Here is a 24,467-nt window from a genome sequence, read left to right on the forward strand (position 1 = left end):
ACATGTGTAAGCATGTTTAATGGATTTTCATTTGTTTTCTTTTTTTTTTAATAGGCCATACCTATAAAATGTTATGGAACATTACCTCTTCCATCAACAGTAATTCCCACTCCACTGCTACACAGACCATGGAACTCGGCTTTTCATGTGAAAATAAAAATGTTGAAACACAAAAAATACGGAAGCTGTTAACTTTTAATATATCAAAATACATTAATACTATAGCACATGGAATTAAATTGCTCTTGAAAGCTTTGTTAATTCAGGTACCGTTTCTTCCATTTCTAATTTTCACACATTTTTCAGACAAAAACTTTCATAAAACAACAGTTGTACAACATTATGCTCGCATTAACATATACTTCCCCTTCCTGTCCTGTCCTGTCCCCTCAGTTTCCCAGGAACAAGAGAACAAACAAACAAACAGGAATGAGCTTCCTCTCTCTGACAGCTACGATCATAGCCAATTTCAGCTCATCATGGCTGTCATGATGTACAAACAGGCTCAAATCCTGAAAGGAAACAGGGTCAACTTCAGACATGACAGGAACAAATGTGCAGGAGACTGCCAACTGCATCATGCCCCAGTTAAAGCTAGGACTGCATTTGTCCTACAAACAAACAAACATTAAGAATAAAAAGAAGGACAAAAAGGAACAGGGAGAGGAAAGTGGGGAGGGGAGTTGGCTGTGTATTGATACCCCCTGCTCCCTCTCGAACAGGAGTTGAGGGTGCCGGATGTACTAGCACCAAGTTAATCACCAGCTCCTGCCTCTTCTCCAAGCGGGTAAGAGGAAGTGTGAGCCTCTAAACTGCCCTGCATCACTATCACAAACAGCGGCAGCACTGCAGAGTGTTCCTGCCAGAGGCTGGAGTGATCTTTCCTGGAGTCAGCAACAAGAGTAACCAGGATCCGTTACTCTTAGCTGAAAGGATGAACTAAATGAATCCAATACAAAGCAGACACTCAGCATTTAATATTTGGATTAGTTTTACTAAGTAGTATGAAGTTCCATTTTATTTCATTGCTTACATAGAACACTGACTTATTCTGTCGTTAAATATGAATTGTATGAAGAGGATTTGTATTGTCTAGTATTTTTATTGCCACTAAAGCTTATCTTTGGGAATATTCTTTATTATTTTTCCAAGCCATGTTTCCTGCCACTAGGCATTTATTAAAGCACTAAGCTAGTGGTTTTCAACCTTTCCACAGCTGGGGACCACTGAAAACAGGAAAACTGCTCCAGGGACCACTGAGACAGAAACAAAAAGAACCATACACATAATACAGTAATACACAGTATTCTGTGTATTATTTTCCTAACACAATACCAAAAAAATGAAAATTCTTCAAAACAACCAGAAATCAAACAACAAACCAAGAGACAACTGTCTTATGTTATAGATAGCTTAAAACTGAATAATGTTTCCAACAGGAAAACATGTTTAAGAAGTTAAGTACACACTGAGGAGCATGGGTGCATGCTCTCTTCTGAAAACTGATCTGAAATGGAATGAATGCTTACAGGGAAGCAAATCTCTAAGATATATAATAGTAATGTAGAGTCTATGGACTCATTTACTTTTCTTCACGGATGATGTAAACATTGAGAGTCTCGAATTCTTATCCTATTGTAAAAATACATGTGTGAATCAATTTGGTGCTTTTAATTTGTTGCAGGTATAAAATTGAAAGAAAAATACAGCTTTACCTGAATTCTTGGCTGGACATGGATGGCAAGGTTCTCCAAACCCATAGTCCAGATTGGCACAGCAACATTCAGATTTTGTCACTGCTCCAGGAAAAGGGCGGACACATGTTCCTTTTTTTATTCCACCATAGCATGTGCTTCGCATATGCGTATCTAAGGGGAGTAAGATAGAACAATAGATGGGTTGTCTCACACTGGAAATGGTATAAATATTCTTACACAAAGAACAAGACTAAAACATTTACATCTGTCATACAGGAATTCAACCTGGAGGCAAGACTTAACCATTATAAGATGCAATAACTACCAATTATTGACATCCAACCTAGCTTTGGAGATGTATTTGAATATTCTTTTATCTAACTAGATATTTGTTCATGTTACACAGTATTTCCTAGTAAGTCATACTATGCTTTATCGGTCTATTTCCTACAAGAAAAATATGATACTTTGAGTATATATGAATGGATGTATGATTTAAGCTCTTTAATGTACTTTTCTTTTGGTGTATTCTATTAAATATTTAACCCACTTGTCAACACTACTAAAAGCCCAAAGCAAAATGTTTAACTTAATGTGCCAATTCTCAGACTATAAATACTCTGCAGCTGCCTACAGTTTCTGAATAACATCACTTCTTAGATCATGCAAGAGATCATGCAGCTTAGCCAACAAGAAGGCTTTTGAAGCCAAAGAAGAATTTACAGTAGATTTGTTAACAGTAGACACACTCTTTGAAATTTTACTCAAAGGAATAAGAATGAGTAAGATTTTTATTATGCACTACTTAAAATTTATTCCCATTACTGTATGTCTAGAGCAATTATAACATCTTGTGGGAAAACAAAATTTCCTAAATGATTCCTGGTACTGCCTCTTGTGAAGTAAATGTCTAAAAACTAATTGCAAAGCTCTAGTGCTGTGTGTTTAAAAAAATATGAAAGAATGAAACATTCTGCACCACAAGCATTCCCTTTAAGACTACCAGACTTTAGAAGGTATTGGTTTCTGTGCTGAAACTTGTGCTTTCAGCAGGGTAAATTTTCCCTGTCCCTTCCCACAGCATTAAATAATATGGTGCACATACAGATCTCAAACAACTCTGGAACTTAGAACCTTAACAGCTTGGAGATGACACAGGTATTACATATATTCAGGCTTAAGATAACCCCAAAGTCAAAACTGAACATTGACATTTTGGTTGATTTATTCCAGCCTGCAGGGGTAGGAATTTTAGAATATTTTTATTATCTATAAGAACTGCAATGAACCATTTATATTGCTTAAAAATATCCTTCTTGCTACATACTTACATTCTACTTATTTATTGCAAAATAATTATCTGCAGAATAAAAGAAGTATTTTTGTATGCACAAAAGGAACTGCTATTAGAAAATGGAAAAGTACATATACTATATGGTAATAATTAATTAGAAATGGGATTATATAAAAGCAGAGTTAGAAAACAAGGGGGCCTATGAAACCATTATATGATATCTATGATTATGTAACAAGCCCAATTACAGAATATGCCCATATTATCAGTTTGGGTTCCATTCAACAGGGTTGCATCATAATTCCATTTTGGGGGTAAAATTTTGACAGATTTGATAGGTAAGTTCCTAGCAGGCTTTGTTCCATTTCCCCTCATGAACTAACTCAAACTTTAGTTACAGGGTTTGTTTCAATGGTGACATCAGTTTGTCCAAATGGGAGTGTGGAGGGTTTTTTTCAGGAATAAAGGTGAGGGTAATGCTAAAGTAAAAGATGAAACTGACAGCTTCTTTGACAAGTAAGGAATACAGCCCTGTTCTCTTTCTCTCCCTCTATGTGTGTGTGATGAAACTGAAAAGGACATTTACAATGGGAATATATAGCAGACAGGTAGATTTGTGAAAGACAAGTCTTTCACAAATAGAAAAATATTCTAAGAAATTAATTCTGTGTCCTTCAAATATATGATGAAATAGGCTTTAACCTAGAAAACCCACTTCAAAAGGAATTTGCCACTCTATAACCTTACTGTAATTATCAACAGTCAGAATAGATGGTGTATATTTTACCAAGTATTCATTTTATTTTCATTATCTATAGACCACCAAATAAACCAATACACAGGTGATAAGTGGTATATGACACTTCACTCCAAACAATAATAAAAAACCAGTAACCATTCTTCCAATTTATACACTTACAAGACATTAAAAGGAACATTTATAAACAGATTCAAAAATGTGACACATTTCGGTATAAAATACCGATCTTCAGTCACAAATGCAACAATTATAAACTGAACCAAGACCAATTAGGAGTAGGCCAAACCTCAAATGGAAAATAAAAAATAAGTTAGTAACTGTGTTCAACAGCAAATCAAGCCATTTCAATTATTTTGATTCATCTGAAGATCTTTATCAATTAATCAATAAACATCACCTGAATCCCTTTGTTTTAGTGGTTCTATTCAATTGCTACCATAGAGATTGTCATTAAGGCTGTTCTGCTAACATGTTGCTTCACCATATAAAGGGGTTATACTAGGCTGAATATCAGTACAATAAAAACATTATATCTCTACCTACATCTGTACCTCCACCTATTTTCAGGACAGGCCTGATAGTCAACCAATGAGAAAAAAGTGCACAGAGATTCTAGATGCTACATTTGGTAAATTGCATACTTAACTGGACATGCCCCCTTACCTTCAATACAGATCAATATTTCTGTGTCCAGCACACAGTGTATTATAGTATATTAGTATACAAATATACTATATAATTAGTATATTATAATATACTGATTATATTTTATAATTAGTTTTTTCAGTGTTGCCAGGGGTGTAGCCCAATGAAAATATTTTATTTTTAATGAAAAATAAAGTTTGAAAATAAAACAGAATTGTATACATACTTACCAACACAAACACGGCCGTCAACTCCCACGGCCAAGCCTGGTGGACACTCACAACGAAATGATCCTTCTGTATTAATGCAGTGCCCGTTCATGCAAATTCCTGGAGTTTGGCATTCATCAATATCTATCCAGAGGAAAATATAAATTTTATTCAGCACCAGATTTGAGGAGCATGTTTTATTATAATTTATGAAACTATATAATTGTGATGTTGGTGTGGTCAGATATTAACAGTTGCCATGAATTCATGTAAAGATTAAGTGAAGAATCAATGGACAAACTTGGGTAAAACTGGATCAACAGGCAGAAAACTCAGCAAGCATTGCCACAAATCAGTAGAATTTTTTCTAATATTAGTACAACTGAAATAAATAGGGAAGACACAACAAAAATACCTACATCTCAGTACCTGTGTCTTAAGCTAGGTTCAAGCTACCACCATTTTAATAAATGCTGTAAATAAACTAGAATGCAGCAGGAAACCAGTGAAACTTACTCATGATTTTACAGTCCAAACACAACAAAATGCATTCTTCAACATGGAAAAAGGTATAGTACATTGGCTAAGAAACAGAACCAAGAAGGCACTGGCTCAAATTTTGTTGCTGCCATGAAGTTACTCCAAGTGATCTTGGGCAAGCTCTCTTAATCATAGCTTGCCTATAGGGGCAACATTAGGATTTCTGAAATTACTTGTTAGAAGTACTTTGAAGTTTTCCAGAAGCAACCTATAATGGAGGCTATTGAATGTTTTTGCTCAGTTAGGATAAAAGCAACTCAGAGAAAAAGTGTATTCTGTGGAAAACAAATGCCATCAAAAAAGAATGGCAGGACTACACATGTCATGCAGTTCCACCACATTTCAGAACCAGAGCAGCGAGTCTGAGCACATTATTCACAGAGGACTCAGGAGCAATCAGTTTTCCAATGTTTTTGTCAATGTTGGAGTACAAGTGTTCAGGCTTAGAATATAAAAAGATGGTTTTTAGGCGCCAGGTAAAGACCTTTTTATTTAAACATCATTTTAATTGTTAAAATATATGATCTGGCCAGGGCAACTTCTTCTTCCTTCTCTTTTCTCCTCCTATATTATTTATTTACTTATTTTATACTGATAATTTTAATTTTATATTATTATGTTTGTAACTCAATGTATTTTTTTGTATTTTTGTATTTAATGGTAATTTATTATGTGCTATTGTATTTCAATGTATTTTATTGTGTTGTAAGCCGCCCCGAGGCTTCGGCAAGGGACGGCATAGAAATGTTATAATAATAATAATAATAATAATAATAATAATAATAATAATAATAATAAGTAACTTGAGTTTGTATGAGTAGTTTTTATGGTGTGGATGGACAGAAACATGGGAGATGGACATGAACTCCTTTTGGAATGGTTCTTTGTATTGTCCAACCACACATGGACAATACCAGCCGATAGGCTTTTGCTCAGGGAATTTTCCCATAATTTTTCTAATGGCAAGCTGAAGTTACAGTATTAGCACTACTAAATGAATTTTAGTCTTTAGTCGCCACCCATAATGGATGTTTTGTAGATCATGCTTTGTTTTAATTATGTCATTATCAATGCAAGCAGCCTTATGGGCTACTTGCATTGATAATGACATAATTAAAACAAAGCATGATCTACAAAACATCCATTATGGGTGGCGACTAAAGACTAAAATTCATTTAGTAGTGCTAATACTGTAACTTCAGCTTGCCATTAGAAAAATTATGTCATTATCAATGCAAGCAGCCTTATGGGCTACTCTTGTGGTAGAAAAGCAACAGAGAAATGCACTAAGTGATATTAGTAGTATTTAGAATTGTTTGTCAGCATTGCTTCAGTGAGATTTCATACATACCAGTACAGTAGCGCCCATTAGGAGCCAAGAAAAATCCAGGTTTGCAGATACATTTGAAACTGCCATCCTCATTTATGCACATTCCATTCAAGCACATGTTGGTAGTTGTGCATTCATCATGATCTAGAAAATTAGACAATAAAGATTTATATTATTTTTTAGTATTTAAAGAATTCATGGATAGGATCATTCATGAAATGAAGAGCTCTTCCTATTTGCAGAAGGGACCTGGATATAGCAGCAGCTTCAGCTGGAAGATGTGTTTTATTTTCACTGATTTTCCATTACCCCTAGATCTGCACAAGCCAGACCTACATTGTTCCTGAAGGTCCACCAGTCTTTGCATTTGAAAGCATTTTATAATTTTCTAGCTTCTAATCTTATGATTAGAATAAGAAAATAAAGCTGAATTTGTTTCAAATAAATATACCGAGCTGGAAATTTTAATTTTAACAGATCCCATTCAAGTATGATATAATACAGTTTCAAAATATACTTATAGAAGTATATGAATTTGTTATGTGTCAATTCTAAGTCAAATTATGACTGGACAATATGACAGTCCTTGTTAGGAAATGTGTATCCTGTGTCAGTGCTAAAGATGAACAATGACAACCAAAATAAAATCTTGAAATAGTTCTGTTTCTGTCTTTGGGAAAAGGAAAAAAAGGAACTCATACCAACACAATTTTTTCCATCTGTAGTTAGTTCAAATCCAGCATTGCAAATACACTGGAAACTTCCATCAGTGTTCACACACCGACCATTTTTACAAAGTACACCATTCTGGATACATTCATCAACATCTAAGAAAAAACAAAGAATGAAAAAATAATAAACTATTTCCAAGGAGAAAAAACCAGACTGGTTCACAACAACATTTGGACATTTGATGCAGGTATCAGGCTTGCATGCTTTTGCCTTTCTCGCCCTCCACACCTCCAATTCAGTTGAAAGTTTAGTGGTTGCTATCTATATTGAGCACAGCTAGGGAAAGGCCCCTATTGTCTGAAGTAGTACTGAGGGTCTCAGGCCCATGGCCACTTATGTGCCCCTGGTTGAAAAGGGCTGATGCCCATGCAGCGAGCCATCACTTTGGCCTTCTGGAGAATGTCCAGATGTTTGTCTGTTCAGGTGTAGAAGAGGCCCTCTCTGTAGAGCAGCATGCTCTCAATCCAGGAGCGCATCTCTTGGAGAAGGTTAGCCGCCCAAAGCCATGGATGATGGCAAATTGCGACCACATTAACTAAGGCTCTCAAATCACTGTCAACATGATGGCGTACCATGACAATCCGTTGCTTGGAGAGCTGGATGGCTGCAGCTTGGGAGACTCTGGCTAGCTTCCATTGGTGACCAAGCAAGAAAGCCACCAGAGCCTCCATCTTCCACCAGGAAAAGATCTGGTACCTCCCCATCTTTGCCTCATAGTTGGAGATGTGGGGGCCCAGGCCCATCACAGAGTATATCCATTGCGCCATCACATCCAATTGACAGCCCTCTTTGTCGGTCAGTGAGGCGTGCTCCCTATTAGGTCATTTATGGATAGACTCAAAAATGATGGAATTCAGATGGAATTATGGATGGTGCAAGAGGTAAGGAATATCTCTCTCCTTTATCTGGTACATCACTTCCAGTTGATGGGAGGTTGGGAAGCTCCAGGGTTTCTTCATGACCTTGGATAGTGTAGGGTTGAATGGTATTGCTGCTCAAACAGAGTCTTCCGCCCAGATCATGTTGTATATAAGGACTTCAGTAGGGTCCATAGCTTATTGGACATGGACACTTAAGGACATGGCCATCCAGAGGACTTGTTCAGAAAAATGTCCAAGGCTTTCCCCTGGGGATATTGGGCTTTGGGAGGAGACAATGTTGTTGGGAGAGGTAGAGAGTCTGCAAAGTCTGTATGTGAGTTAGAGTCTAAGTCATATTCCATTGGATCAGAAGAGTCAGGCCTGGTCAATGAAGAAGGTGCTCCTTGGACACTCTTGTGAGGTTAGTTGGATAGCTGAAGGGTCCGTGAAGTGCCTGGTTCGTGTTCAGCACAATGGAGTGTTCTTGGTGGAGACCAGTGCTCTGCAGAGCAAAGACGAGCTGGAGCTGGTGGCCTGGCATACTGACAAGGGTCTGTGGCATGTTCTCATGGATAGCTGTGGAAGTAATGTCCCAGGAAGGGGTATGCACCCCAGTATAGGTTCCCCCTATATTAGTACTGGCTCCATGGACGAATCACAGTGATATGTCTGCACCGACCTTGCAGTGGAGCTCTGAGGTGCTGGATATTGCACTGTTGAATTGCAACTCTCCCCCCCCCGCCCAAAACCAACACAAAAACCATGTCAGTCCTAATGACCTGGGCTGGACCCTGGTATGGCTGGAATCGGAGAGTGTTGGGCCAGAGAGATTCAATTTGGTAACATGGCTGCACAGGTGATATGTTTGGAGCAGGTGCTTGAGTTGGTGGGCTGTGACCTCAGAACGGGCCAAAGAGTGATGTTCTGCCCTTTTGCCATGTTTAGCTTTACAAGCCTTCTTGACCATTTTGATCCTTGGATTTGAGGTGCTTTCTCTTCTCCTTGTGCTTTTTGAGCACATCAGAGCAGCAGACCATTTGGAAGCCTCTGAAGCTGGCTTTGACTTGTCTGAAGCACCACTTGACAGGGACTGAAGCAGCACCCATATGTGTGATGCACAGAGACCATGATGAAGAACAGCATTCACTACAGGAGCTGCTTCAGCCATCTAGCATGGGATTGAATTTCAAGCACAGTGAGATATGTGCCAACATTGGGAGGACTGAGTGAGGAAACCACACTCGTGTAGAATCCCTTTTCCTCTGTTGCGCACATCCAGACAAAAAACTGCACAATATGAAAAGCATAGAGGGCTGCTTGTTGTGTTGTGCAAACCCAAGCATGCAGTAGCAGTGTGGCACATAAAAAGAATGACTTATGCTGTATGAAAAAGTATACATGATTCTACCCATCTCTATTTTGTCTCACGCATTACTGTTCTGTACAACAGAATGGCTGTTATACATGAATACAGCAAAACATGGGAGCAAAGTGAGATTCTCTGTAGTGCTTCTGAGCTATGAGTTTGGAAAAAACTTTGTTCTGAACCTACTAACCATAGTTTAACAGTTCAGACTAAGTTAGAAACTATGCTGATCAAATATTTCTAGCTTTAATTATGGCATGCCCAGAGCTGTGTGTCCAGGCAAAATGCTCACTTAAAAAAATTGGCTTTTTAAGCTATGACATGATTGCCCAATTGGAACCAGTGCACCCAAGTTACTGATACATTTGGGAATTGTAAGGAGAACATACAGGATAGGGAAGGGCAGCAGGAGGGATGCCCAACCCAGGTTGGAAAGGATATACTCTTTTAAAAGATAGCTGGATCTATTATTGTCCTGATAACATAATTTTCACTTAACAGGCATAGGGACTTTTCCAGACTTTTTGGAAGTCCTTTTTTGGAATCTATGGTCTTGAAGCAGACTTGAAGTGAGGATGAAAACCTCCTGTGAGTAAATCCAAACATTACATCATTGCCATGGTTTGCTGAAAAAGCTAGACTACATTGTTTTTAGACTTCAAGGTGGATCTGACTCAAAACATAAGCATATACAGAGAGTACATATGTGCAAGTACAATTCTTACCAATGCAAGCCTGCTTTGTAGGCGTTCTTTGAAAACCTGTATGGCATTTGCAGTAATAAGAGCCAGGTGTGTTCACACAGTCGCCATTAGAGCATGGATTTGATATGCACTCATCAACATCTGTTGGCATTAGAAGAAAGATAATCAGATTTCACAATTTATACGAAATAGTTTGTCTCAAATACAGAATTTTTGGAGTGAAGAAATAAATTTAACTTTCTTCAGTCACAAACTGATTTAATGCACCTGTCCAAAAACTTTACCTTTACAATGCAGAACTTCCAGGACTTGTTGCAAAACCAGCGGACAAATGTTAATGTTTAGGCTCCATTTGAGTGCAGTGAAAACCATCAAGCTGTGAGAAACCCCCCATACTATATAGGTGAAGCAGACAAAAGGGTCCAGTGTCCTCTCTTTTTAGTCTTCTATTAGGCTACTGTTGCTATAGATACCCTTGTGTTTTGCACTCTTATAAGAATTTTCCAAGTTTAGTGTGCCACAGGGATAGACTTGCTATGAGCCACTTTACCTAAATCCATCTTGAAGCTTCCACCATGTGTTTCTGTCTAGTGGAAAACCCTGATGGGAATACATGATGTCCCCAAATCCCACTTGGAATTCCCTACTGGGTGCTGGTCCATTCTGTTGTACTCATTGTGAGTGGATGTCTTACTGAAGCCTGGAAACATCTAACCTCTTCATTCTGGATTTAATCTGCTGACTTGGATTCTTCTTCTCTGTATATCTCAGCATGTTACAAATAGGTAACAAGCTCAATTTCTTTCTGTCCTATTCATTCTCCCTTCCTGGTCATTCAGTTCATCATATTTTTATTTCTTGTTCTCCTGGGAAAATGTGAAACTCTTACTTTCTAACAAATTAAGGCTATGGTAATTGGGTCTTTGGCAGAACCAGTTGGAGGAGGACTTTTCTGGGGAGTGTTGTCTGATTTCACCTGATTCCATCTGAGGCTGTTTATTTTCCTAGGGTCTTGGCACAAGCTTGTAGGCTGAAACATGCTAGCCCACAGGAGATTACTACCAGACCCAGACTGACATGGTCCCAGACAAACAGAATAGAGCAGTCCTGCCAGCCAGGAGAGTAAGCAACAGCTAAAGATATGTAGCCCTCCAGACCATGGCCCCCTGAAACTGCATACCAACAAAGTGAGGTGTATTATAAACTGACTTGCTTCTGACTAGAACTGAATTTTTCATACAGTGGTACTGACTGGTGTTGTGATTGAAAACTTTTAACTGCCACTGTATGTGTCAAGTAGTGGGAAAATATGGTGCTCCTTAGTCAGATATTCTGCCCAAATCCCAACAATCAGCCAGGTTTGACTGTCTGTGCTATGGACAGAAGCTAGGATTGGAATTCTGTTGGTGTACTGAACACCCATCTGATCCTCTATCTGTTGCTGCCTGGTGCAGGCTATCTCAGAGGCTTTTAGTCATGGATGACACCAAACTTCATGCTGAGACCACTTTGGCTAGAGTGCCTCAGGACTTCATGTTCTCCACAACATTAGATACGTTCAAATTAGATCTAGCCCAGCACTTCTACTTTCTAATCCTTTAAATCCAGCCAATAACTAGCATGCTCAGGGAAGCTTACAAATAGCTGTAAGAAGACAATGCAACATAGACTGTTGGAAAGAATGAAATATGGTGCAGGCCAAACATCAAAGGAATACAGAAATATAAAGGATGGCCATAATAGTCTAAAATCTAGGAAAGCAATTCTATAGTCCCTTGACAATTGTTCCAGGAAAGACAGGGTATTTATTTATTTATTTAGAAAATTTCTATGCTGCCCCATTCGCCGAAGCCTCGGGGCAGCTCACAAAACATTAAAATATAATACATTAAAAATATAAAACGAATTAACAATATAAAATATATTCCCTTTGGAGAGTCCCTTCTACAAAGCCAGAGACAGCACTTTGACCTCAGAAGGGGCAAAAGAGATCTGACTCCCTTCCCTCACTTCATAACAGCATGTAGAGAATAATGTCGGATGACTCACCAAGGCTGGAAAAGCCCTAAAGGGCACAAAGGGAGGAAACCAGGCAGGTCAGGAAATTATTTATCCTGAGTCTTCCTCTGAAACATCTTTCTTAGGTTTAAAAGTCTATCTAGCAAAAAATAAAAAAAGAGGAGGAGGAGGACAGGAAAGCAAAGATCACCTCTGCTGCTCCTCCTACTTTGCTGGCTTCAGCCCTACATGGCACAGGAATCTCACAATCCCCTCAAATTGCTCAATAGGCTTTTTGTTAGTTGAGCAGTGAGCATGCAATCAATAGGATTGCACTTGCAGATTCTCAAATGCCTGCGAGAAAAGAAAGGTCTCCACCTGGTACAGGAAAAAATAACAGTGTTGGTATCAAACACGAGCCCTGTAGGTACATAAACAGGACTTTGATTTCTGTACTATGGGAAGACAATGATCTGGAAATGGGGGAGCTAAATACAACCCTTCTGTTCTAGACAGATCACTATCTGATCTGGTTTGGACTAGATGCTGCTTCAAATCCTTCACAGGGATGATGGACCAGATTTTTTAAATTATTATTTCTTCATTTTATTTTTATATTTCCCAATAGCCAAAGCTATCTTGGAAGTTTAGAATAACACATAAAATACAATAAAATACATACCACCAATACATGATGTGATGTCCCAGAGAGCTATATATCTGAATGGTTTCCCAAAGCCTCTAGGAATATTCCTCACAAAATCAGTCAATTGTTTTATTAAGGGCCCTAGCCAGCTAATGGAACCAGGAAATGCCTAAGACTAGAGGCACATTAGGGGCCAAGCCATAGAATTAGAAGACCAGGCTCCAGACGCTATCCACACAGTTCTGGGTTAGCCACTGATGGAACTGGTTTCAGATTCTTAGCTACCAGATTTTTCTTGGCACTGAGAACCTATGTTAACCAGGCTTTCCATAATAACTCTGCTACTGTATAAAAATCTCAGTCTCTGGGCTAGACTACCTTTCCCAGTTTGATCCCAACTTTTCTTTGGATCTTTACATTTGGGGCTCCTTCTACCACCTGCAGTGCCTGTGACCACTGCCTGACCTAGGAAAAGCAGTTTCAAAGTTCAGAAGCTTCAAGAAATAGAGATTGTGGCAGTAAAAATGCCTGTAGGAATTGTGTGTTCTGATCATATCATATCTATTCTGCATTAGTTACATTGGCTGCCTATTCATTCTGAGGTCAATTTAAGGTGGTTACATTAACATTTAAAGCTCTAAAAGACTTGATACCAGGCTAGTTGAAGTATTTATCAACTGATATTGCTTTTGTGTTTCTTTTCATAAACACCCTTTTAAGAGGCTATAAACAAACTCCTTTTTGGAAGCCTCAGAGCCCCTGTCCTTCCCTTCCAGAAAACTATCTATATTAATGCTACTATTTTTCTGGACTGATAGCAATGCATCTCCCAACACAAATAAAGCAAGAGACTATAAAGGGAAGCTCTTTTTCAGACTAATTATCAAGTCACCCACTAAGCCTAAGAAAAGAATTTCCAGCAATTGGATTGGCTCAGATATGTCTCAGATGTAGGGATTTCCAAGCAAGTGTAATGGCATGTCAGTTTCATCACATCTTTCTGCAATCATCCAGCATAAACATCCTAGCTTGTGCAAGACACTGGCTGGGTTCAGATGATACTTTAAGACCAGGATGGCTCTACAAGCACCACCTCCCACACTTTCGCTCTCAGGCGCTATCCCATGGGACACTACACTGGAGCAAGGCAGGTTGCTTACCTGTAACTGTCGTTCTTCATCATGGCCATCTTTGCATCCACACATATGGGCACTGCACCTGTGCAGTGCCTGTAGCCGGGAAGATTTAAAAGCTTAACGGTTTTGGTGGGAACTCCGCACCCCTCCCCCCACATAGTATAGGAAGGCGGAGTGCCCACCATTTCCTCAGTTTACTGAAGACCGACCATTCACCCCCAAGCGAAAGCGAAAATTATTACACATCACATGTTTAAGACACTAAAGGTAAGTATGTAAATACATGAAAATACACTCTACAGATCCGTAACCCAGCGAAAATACGATACCGTAGAAACTCAGTCACAGACACCAAATGGGGCCGGCAGGTGGGTTGTGTGAATGCACAGATGGCCACTCGAAGAATGACAGTTACAGGTAAGCAACCTGCCTTTCTTCGTCGTGGCCTCTGTGCATCACACATATGGGTGACAAGCAAGCTTACCAGACCCGGAGGCGGGGTGGTGTCATCACTGAAGAACAGAAGAAAGGACTGCACAACCAAAGGAGCAACCCTGTCTGGCACACACATCAAGGCAGTAATGTCTGGCAAATGTACAAGTGGCCACCTTCCAAATGTCATGGAGCAGAATGACAACGGAAAAAGCAGAAGAAGCTGTGACAGCTCTCATGGAATGGCCTCTGGGCATGACAAGTCTAGTTTAGAAAGTTGATAGGTCAGTTCAATGGTCTGAACAATCCATTTCTAGAGTCTCTGGGACCCGATGGGAGAACCTTTGTCATGTTCAGAATACTTGATGAAAAGACGTCTGGTATTGCGAAAAAATTCTGTACGAGACCTGTAGAAGGCGAGGCATCGATGAATGTCAAGGGAGTATAGCAAGCGCTCTACGGGCGTAGACGGAGTAGGAAAAAAGGCTGGTAAGATAATGTCCTGATTGACATGGACGGGTGACACGACTTTCAGAGGAACGCCGGATCAGTATGCAGAATGACCTTCTCCTTGTGGAAATTGAGATAAAGAGGGCCTATATGAAGCGCACAGAGTTCACTGGCCCTTTTAGCTGATATTATAGCATTGAGGAAGGTAGTCTTCCATGACAAAAGACGTAAGTCAGTAGTCACCAAGGGCTTGAAAGGAGGTTTGGTGAGCACTTGAAGGACAACAGAGAGGCTCCACGTCGGAACAACTGACCTAACCTGTGGCTGGAGATTCTGTAATCCTCTAAGGAATTGACAAATACCGATGAGCCTGCCACCTGGCCACAGTAGTGAGAGACTGCGGCGATGTAAACTTTAATGGATGAAGGTTTGAGTCCAGTCTGCTGCAATGATAAAAGAAATCGAAGAACATTTTCAATAGAGGCTGAATGAGCAATAAAGTGGTTGGTTTTGGCAAAAGATGTGAAATGTTTCCATTTAGCTGCATATGAGCGCTGAGTCATAGGCCTTAGCGCAGACTGGAGAATGAATTGAATATCAGGATGGAGAGTGCTCGAATCCGATGGAGCATTCCTCAGTATTGAGGGGGGATGAACAGCAGTGTCCGGACACCACCGGGTCAGTGTCTAGACCGAGAGAGCCGTCAGTATTGAGGGAGTAGTATGACTTATCAAATGAACCAGGCTGTTAGATTGAGTGAATGAAGGTCCAGGTGGTGTACCTCCCTGTTCTGTTGATTTAGGAGATGAGGTATGGGAGGCAGTCACTGAAAGGTGTTGCCAGACAGACGGAGAATGGTAGGAAACCAGGGTTGGAGAGGCCACCAGGGAGTGACAAGAATTCCCTGAGCTTCGTCGAAGGTGATCTCAGCAAGAGTTCTCAAGTGGTATCGGGGTGGAACGCATAAAAGAATGTGTTTGTCCATGGGATCATTAGAGCGTCCCCTCTCGAACCCAGACCAATTCCTGCTCGGGAGCAATAGGCTTTGCAGACCATATTTGTGTGAGTGGCAAATAGGTCTATGTCCGGAGGGCCCCAGGTATAAAAAGGTGATGACAGACCTGATAATCCAACTTCCATTCATGAGTCATCGACATCTGTCTGCTAAGGGTGTCTGCTGCCCGTTGTCAGTACTGGCTAGGTGAATGGCAAGGAGGGTGATTTCCCTCGGAATGCACCAGTCCCACAGTCTCATGGCTAGATGAGTCAGGGAAGTAGACTTCATTCCGCTCTTTTTGTTTATATAAAACACAGTCACAATGTCGTCAGAGGCTGCTTGAATAACTTGGCCCCGAAGAGTATTCTCAAATGACCGAAGGGCTTTGAAGACTTCCAGCAGCTCTAGGTAGTTGATGTGTTTGGCAGCCTCGTGACAGGCCCAAGTGCCCTGAGTGTGAAAGCTGGCACACAGAGCTCCCCAACCGGTGAGGGAGACATCGGTGAACAGAGTCAGTGCTGGATGAAGTGGGCAGAACGAAATGCTGACAGACAGATTGCTTTGTATAGTCCACCATGACAGGGTCTGGAGAACAGAGGCCAGAAGATGAAGAGGCCGGTGAGGTGAATCTCGTTGAGGTTGGAAGAGACTGTTGAACCAGAGTTGGAGGGGCCTCATCCGTACGTAGTCTGGCATATGGGACCACAGAGACTGTGGAAGCCATATGTCCGAGTAGCTTCTGTACCGACAGTGCTGGAACAGTTCTGTCCATGTGGATCCACTGAGTGGGTGCATGAAGATTCTCTTGTCGTCCTTGAGGAAGGAAGGCTCTCGCGATTGTGGATTCAAGACGGGCTCCGATGAAATCAATGATCTGTGAAGGAACAAGGCATGATTTTTCGTAATTAATACACAGTCCCAAATCATCTAAGAGGGTGCATGTAGTTCAAATCGACGATCGAAGGCCTTCTCTAGACAAGTAAACGATCAACCAGTCATCAAGAGAAGGGTATAGTTGAATTTCCTGAAGCCGGAAGTGTGCACGCACCGGGGACATGCATTTAGTAAAGACCCATGGAGCAGTAGCCAGTCCGAACAGTAAAATGTTGTATTCAAATAGGTCAGAACTGACCGTAAACCGAAGAAGTTGCCTGTGAGATGGGGGGATGCTAATATAGAAATAAACATCCTTTAAGTTCAAGGAAGTGAACCAATCCTCTCTCCTGAGCAACAGAAGGATGTTTTGAAGGGTGATCATCCAGAATTTCTTAGTTTTGATGAATTTGTTGATGCCACTTAAGTCCAATATCAGGCAAAGACTAATGTCACATTTCAGAACCGTAAAATATCTCGAGTAAAAACCGTGTAACTCCTTCAGAATGTGAGAGTTGTCAAATCACTCCTTTATGAAGAAGCTGCTGAACTTTGTCTTTGAGAACTGACGACGGTGACATATATCAAATTGGTCCCAATGGGGGTACAGTACCAAACTCGATTCTATATCCATGCTCCACGATGGATAGAACCCACTGATCAGATGTGATGGACTCCCAAATGGGGAGTCGACTTTGCAGTCGATCCCCAAAAGGAATTGGGGAGGGTGGGTTCAGGAGAGGAGAAAAGGTTTGCTCAGCCTGTCAACGCTTGCACTTATCAGAATCCGGATGGCAATGGCTCTCCTGATAGTGCTGAGGTGGTTGCTTTCGGCACTGCCGAAGAAGCTGAAACTGCTGCCAGTCAGAGAACTGCGTGTAAGGTTGATACCAGTAGGAGGGACGGGACCAAGACCACTTACGTCTGGATTGGTTGGGGACTTCCATATGACGAGCAGTTACGCGTGATTCATGGATGGCCTTGAGCTTGTGGTACATCCAGGTGTTGAACAGCCCCGAGCCATCGAAGGGCATGTTCTCTATGCTGTGCATTGTCTCATCTGGGAAGTTGCAATTCCAGAGCCAGGCATGGCAACACAGGGCTACAGCACCAACGATGGCCCTTGAGTTGCAATCGACATGATGCCTCACCGTAGAGAGCTATTGAAATGCCACCTGCATCGTCTTTTTGGTGAAGATGCAAGCCAGATCCCTCTGCTGCTCCGGAAGTGACGCTGTAATAGTCTCCAGTTTTTGCATAAGAAAATACTGGTAGTGAGCCAGCATCGCTTCATAATTGGAGATCCAGAGCCCGAGACCTGTGGTGGTGTAAATATGGCGAGCCATCATGTCAATCTTCCGCCCTTCCTTGTTGCGAGGAGTGGTGTGTTCTCTTGACTTGTAACCCTGAGACGACTCCATGATGATCGAGTTCGGTCTCGGGTGACGCAGGTGAAATGGAATGTCCTGTTCACTAACTCGGCACATAGAATCGTATTGCTGTTAAGTTGGCTGCGGCTGGTTGGGGAAATTCCACAGTTCCATCATTGCCTGATGGAGTGTCGTGATGTGTTGCAAAATGATGGCGGCAGATTGTTCTCTCTTGACGATGTTATAGAACTTATTGGTACTGGGATCGAAGTGGTGCTGGGTTTCGATCTCCAGTGAGACCTTGCCAATCTTGCCATCAGTTCCCCAAACATCGAATACGACAGCTCGGGTGAGCTGGGACCTTGTGTGGTGATAACCACATCTGGTGAGGTGGACGCTACATCGGAGTCCTCTGACTTAGAATCGTAACAGAGCAGAGGACTGGAGGAGGAGTTGGCCAGCGAGGAAGGGTGCCTGGTCTGAGCTGCTGTGGACGTCGATGGAGCATCCCTCAGGATCGAAGACAGTGTGCGCTGGCGTACCGATGGATAATATCTGTACGGTGCATAGTCGTCCCATGGTTCACGATGGGCAGATCCATGTGGCACTTGCACCCATTCTCTGCAGGGAGGAAAGGAAGCACGCTGTTGGTACCACACTTGCTGAGGTGGAGCCCTCGGGGAAGCCTCAGGCAAAGGCTGCAGTGTGGGCAAGCGTGCCATTGGAGGAGCCATCTGTGGAGAATCCTGAATCTCTCCGTCAGAAATCGATCCCAGCATGGCTGCCTCCTGATGTTCTGGCGAGGACAAGATGGAAGGAGCGACCTGTCGCAGGGACCTAGTGGGGCCACTTGCATCGCCAGTTGGAGAGCCAGTCCGGTTGGTGTTGGTACTGTAGCGGCCGTCAGGACCGACAGGGCAGACAATCCCGAATCACGGTGCCAGGGCTGATTGGCCTTCTTGGCTTTGTGAGCCATCTTATCTGCCTTGTCCTTCTTAGGCTTCTTATGGTCCAAGGACTTATCGGATCTGCTGTGCTTCCTCTTCTCCTTTTGTTTATGAGGAGAGCTTGCCCTCCAGCAGATATGCACCATCAGCCAATGGGCGGGGAGGAGGGGCAGCTGAAGAGGAGGGCTGCACAGCAGATTGGGCCACCAGTTGATCAGATTGAACCAAGGCCTGGTCCCAGAGAAGCTTGCGCAGACAGTTTTCCCAGGTTTTTGCACCTGCTTCATGAAGGCCTGGCAATGGCTGCATTTATCGGTCCTATGACCTTCTTCGAGGCAAAGAAGGCACAGGTCATGTGGATCAGTGGGGGATACCTTGGACCTGCACTGAGAACGCTTGTGGATAGCTGCATGCTGAGCCATCGAGATTGAAAGCTAAGAGAAAAGAGAACAATGGTTTTAAAGGGGATCAAGATACACAATATAGCTATGAACTGAGAGATAAAAGGCTCGAGGCACAGCGAACGGTGGTTGCAAGAAGACTGAGGAAATGGTGGGCACTCTGCCTTCTTATACTATAGTGGGGAGGGGTACGGAGTTCCTGCCAAAACCGTTAAGCTTTTAAATCTTCCTGGCTACAGGCACTGCGCAGGTGCAGCACCCATACGTGTGATGCACAGAGGCCACTAAGAGGAACAGGATGACAGTGAGTACTTTGGGCAGCTGTCATCTGCTTCTATGCCTGTCACTCCTTGTCAATGACAGCAAAGCAAGATTGTTTCCAGCATCTGTAGGTGTGTGTTGCCTGAATCCAGATTCATAACAAACTATGAATACTTTCAGTGCTTTATATGTCAGCCCATGGTACAAACCACTCCCAAGGAAGTAAGAAGGTTCACACAACATGCTAAGCCACTTCTCTCAGCTCCTTAGCATGTGGTGCAAACCCAGTCATTGTGAATCTAATTGTATTTTTAAACAGTATGTACCAGGCCTTATTAATAACCTGAAGGAGCGCTTACGTCCATAGATGCCCGCCCGCCCCTTGAGATCAGCGGGAGAGGCCCTTCTCCGGGAACCCTCCGTGAAAGAAATTAGGAGGGTAGGTACTTGGAGGAGGGCTTTCTCTGCGGTGGCGCCCAATCTATGGAATGAGCTCCCCAGAAAGATCTGCCTGGTGCCATCGTTATTTGTTTTTCGGTGCCAGGCGAAGACCTTTTTATTCAAACGTTATTTTAATTGTTAATTTTATTTATTTATTTATTTATTTTTGGCCAGGTCAACTCAAATTATATTGTTTTTATATTATGTTTATTTATTATAGTGAGCCGCCCCAAGGCTTCGGCAAATGGGGCGGCATAGAAGTCTCCTAAATAAATAAATAATAAATATTAAACCTGGTAGATTATAGCAGTCTCCAATCTAATACAACTCATACTATTTTTCATGAAAATACTGAGCTTCATTTAGCAACACTTACTTTTGAATATGCAGCTTAGAAGCTGCAGAAAAGCCATAACAATGAAGCGATATGAAAAGAAGAAAATTGGATGCATTACAAAGAAACCACAACTAATTTGCGAAACTTGAACTTAAAAAACAATTCACTCTTATGCACAACAGACCAATCTGCCTTCGGATTATTTGGTTCAGTACTCAGTAATTGATGCAAGGAAGGTTAAACATACTTTTCTCAGTACAAACCCACAGACTCAAGCTCTACTGATACTATTTCAATGCAACCAGTTTTTCATGAATAAGTTGCCTGTTCTGTTCTGCACATCTAATAACCATTATGAAAGTTTATACAGAAATAAAGTAACTCTGAAATCTGCAATACTGTGCTCTAAATTTGTTAGTGGCCAAAAGGTACCTATAAACAAACATAATGCTCCTCCTCCTTGTGAAAGTTTCTTTAGAAAGAAAGAACAAAGTTTAGAGAACACAAAAGCATAGAAAATATGTTTTATTTTGTATGCAAAAAATTGTACTACATGAAAACCAAATCTTTAACTACAGCCAGCATTTCACTTTATCACTGGTTTTTACAGAAATAATATGCTATTTTTATTCAGATAGATTTAGCAACTTCACATATTATTGGTGATGCAAAGTAGAAAAGATAATTGTACCATGGATTTTTAATAATGCCTGACAATAATTAAAGCACCATCCTTTTGTTGAAACCCTCTGGGTGATAGCACCCCTGCCTTTATCATTTAAATAAGTGAAGCTTCCAAAGTGATATTTCTTCTATAGCTCAAGAAAATGTAATGACATTAAAAAATAGGTCCTTTTTTGTCTCTTAAAAATGAAATCTATTAGATGTGATAGTCGTCTTTATAACCTTAAATGTTTGTACATCTTGAGAATCAGAATACTGATTTACCAGTACAATCATATACATATTTACTAAGAACTAAGAACTAGGTTCCTTTAATTGACTGGGGCTTACTTCCAGGTATGTAGGCACAGGATCGCAGAATAAAAGAATCAGAAAAAATAGAAACACAATCCCTTTGCATATGCCTTCACATGAGGGTATATTGTGCTCTTTTGGCTTCTCTCTAATCTGCTCACTATACCTTTCAGTCTGCCCTATTACTGCTCAAGCAGTTTCCCTTTGAACACCTTCCAACTCTCTAAATGTCCCAGCTGCTCTCTGTAATGCCCTAGTTCTTATGAGAGTTCATTAGAAAGCACTTAGTAGTTTATTTTGTTTCACTGGGCAGTTCAGTTATTTGAAAACCAATATCCCTATGAATGGCTTTACAGATTAATAAATGCATTGTCAGAACTGTGGAGGTGGTTACTGAACTGTTAGGACATACTCAGTAGTAATCTTAAATAGTCCAAGTGTGTTCTAATAGCGCTGTAACAACATCCTAGAACACTACATGGTTGCAAAGCTCAAGCATTCTCTGACTAGGATTAGATATTGCACCGCCCTGTTACTTCCCTCTGCCAACTGCAGTCTTGGGATCTTGCCAGGATGACCACAGGAAGAGCTCAAGGGGAAAGACTATTAACCCATTTCCCTTTGGTCATTTTTCAGCTAAAAAATGCCTGCAGTACAACAGTCCAACTATATGGATGAATTAATATATCTTCTAAGGTTTTTATATTAATATTGTGAGAGTACGTTAGAATGTAATTTTTGTATAATCAGCTCATTTAGAACAGACACATTAATTTATAGGTCACTGTGATAAAAGCTCCAGAGCACATTCAGGATTGAGAAACTGCATAAGGTCAGATTTTAAGCTTATGTATCTATATTGAAGTTATATTTCTAAATGTTTATTGAGGAAAATTGATAAAACCAGTAAAAACTGGTGATACTCACCAATACAATCTCCATTTGCATCTTGTTTATATCCCATATTGCATTCACATCGGTAACTGGAAATGGTTGGGATGCAACGTCCATTTAAACAAAGATTTGGATGATGCTTACAGATATCTATTGTTTGATTGAGTATTGCTGAGAAAAAAATACCAGTCCAAGCTCAATTAGAACATAAAAATGAGACTCAGATTATCAACTCTTTATTATTTTTCACCAAATATTTTAACATAACCAGCAGCACTAGACACATGAACTCACACTTACATCAGTTAATATGAATAAACCAAGGCCTTGGTTTAGAATATTCTTTATTGTAGGAGATTGGGGAATGGTTCATTTTGCTTAGGAGGCAGGAAGGAAATGGACAGATTGCTTACTTTAACTTCTGTTCCTTGTGCGGTCATCTGTGAATTCACACAAGTAGCTTTTATGTGCCTACACAGAACAGAGTTTGACATATTCTACAGCTAAGCAGAGGTTTTCATGGAAGTTCCACCCCTTTGTCTGCACATACTCCAAGTATAGTTCCTGAATCTCAATTCCAAATCTACTCAAATGGGAAGAGAAACAGGACATAGAAACAAGGAGGAGGGTGTGTTGTATAAATTCACAGATAACCACTCAAAGAAGAGTAGTTAGAGGTAAGCCACCAGCCCTCCTGCTTCATGGTCCCTGTGATTTATACATATTAGTGACTAGAAAGCTAAGGACTCACTGGTGGAGGAAGGTGTCACATTAAGACTGAAGAAAAAGCAGCCTTGCCGAAAGACATGCCTTTCTAGGCTCTAATATCTAAGCAGAAGAGCTTGCTGGCTGAGCCCATGTGGCCATGGCACAAAGCTGCTTATCATTAAACCTCTCATGACTACCATAGAGGAATGCAAGGTTCTTGTGGATTGACTTCTAACTTGCAAGGGATGTAGACAGGCAAGTAAGCTGGATTTCCAGGTGGATAATAGACATTATCTATTTAGCTAGACACTGAGAGGAGACAGGTAGCCTCAGTTGCAAGGAAGAATGAGGAAGAAGAACAGAAAAAAACCCCTTCCCTTAAAGCTGAACATTCGAAACTGCTGCCTGTCACTGCAGCAGAAAAAAAGGAATTCAGACACAGGCAAAGACCCACGCAGAGTATGCAGAAGTGGTGGGGTTTCTGCCAAAAAACTCTGCTTAGTACTGGAATGTTCCAAAACTCTGTTCTGCACGGGAGCACAAAACCCATATGTGTGAATGACAGAGACCACAAAGAAGAACAGAGTTGTTGATCCATAATTCTTGTTATCCTCTGGTTCACCATGCATAAACAGCCTTTCTTCAGACAATCAGTAGGACCTTCAAGAAAGAAAGCTTTAGTACTGCTAATGGTGTGTGTGCGTGCATGCGCACATGTGCTCACACATTTATAATCCTGTTTATGAGATTGCATAAAGGTCTTGCCTAAGAGTAACTAATTCTGGACATTTGTTTAAAAATACAAGATCCTTAAAATGTTTCAAAAGATTTAAATAACAGAAGTGTTCTCAAGGGAGACGGACTGTTATACAATAGATCTACTACAATAACATTAATATAATTGCAAATTGCTTCTTCTCTGGGTAATATCTTAAGTGAAGCAGCTTGAATATTTTCCCTCCTCCAAGACAGGGCCTTTCTGATTTTACAAATGTTCTTCTCTTCTCAAATGCTTTGCTCTTGCTCACAACCTGATCTCCTAACCTCAAATGTTAGCACTTTTGCTTAAAATGCGTATTTCTGTTCCACAACACTCAGACTTTTTAAATCATTCCTTTAACTACTCTTCACTCCTAACAAGTCATAATGGATTATAAAATACAAAAAGTTAGAAGTGCATGACACTCTGAGTGGGTTCACATCAGTGCCACTCAGCTGATCCTCCTTCCAACTCTCACGCAGCATGTGAACCCCACCACTAAATCTGTCATGTTGCACTGACATTATAGGATATGGCTCTGAGAATTTCTAATTCAGGACTGTTCGGGGGGAAAGAGACAGGATGGTGCATCACAAAACAAAAATACTACAAAGTAAAACTGAAATTCTGATCATTCCTTAGTTCCTGTTCTTTAGTTCCTATCAGCTCTGATGCTATATACAATGGGGCGGGGGAGGGGG

The 24,467-nt window shown here is 40.9% G+C and overlaps 1 protein-coding gene across 2 annotated transcripts in view; it reads right to left on the reverse strand.

The window, feature by feature from the left end:
• Positions 1–24,467, reverse strand: part of FBN2 (fibrillin 2) — a 191,646-nt gene that overhangs the window by 96,943 nt on the left and 70,236 nt on the right. For both annotated transcript variants that reach the window (XM_044446643.1, XM_044446642.1), the window contains exons 11-17: positions 22,332–22,469; positions 10,159–10,278; positions 7,177–7,302; positions 6,497–6,619; positions 4,627–4,749; positions 1,716–1,868; positions 86–139 (exon numbers count right to left, since the gene is read on the reverse strand). In XM_044446643.1, coding sequence (XP_044302578.1) covers positions 86–139; positions 1,716–1,868; positions 4,627–4,749; positions 6,497–6,619; positions 7,177–7,302; positions 10,159–10,278; positions 22,332–22,469 — 837 coding nt within the window. The remainder of the gene's footprint in view (positions 1–85; positions 140–1,715; positions 1,869–4,626; positions 4,750–6,496; positions 6,620–7,176; positions 7,303–10,158; positions 10,279–22,331; positions 22,470–24,467) is intronic.

This window comes from Varanus komodoensis, unplaced genomic scaffold, assembly GCF_004798865.1.
Source record: "Varanus komodoensis strain SLA01 unplaced genomic scaffold, ASM479886v1 scaffold5, whole genome shotgun sequence".
In the NCBI taxonomy this organism is placed as follows: Eukaryota; Metazoa; Chordata; class Lepidosauria; order Squamata; family Varanidae; genus Varanus; species Varanus komodoensis.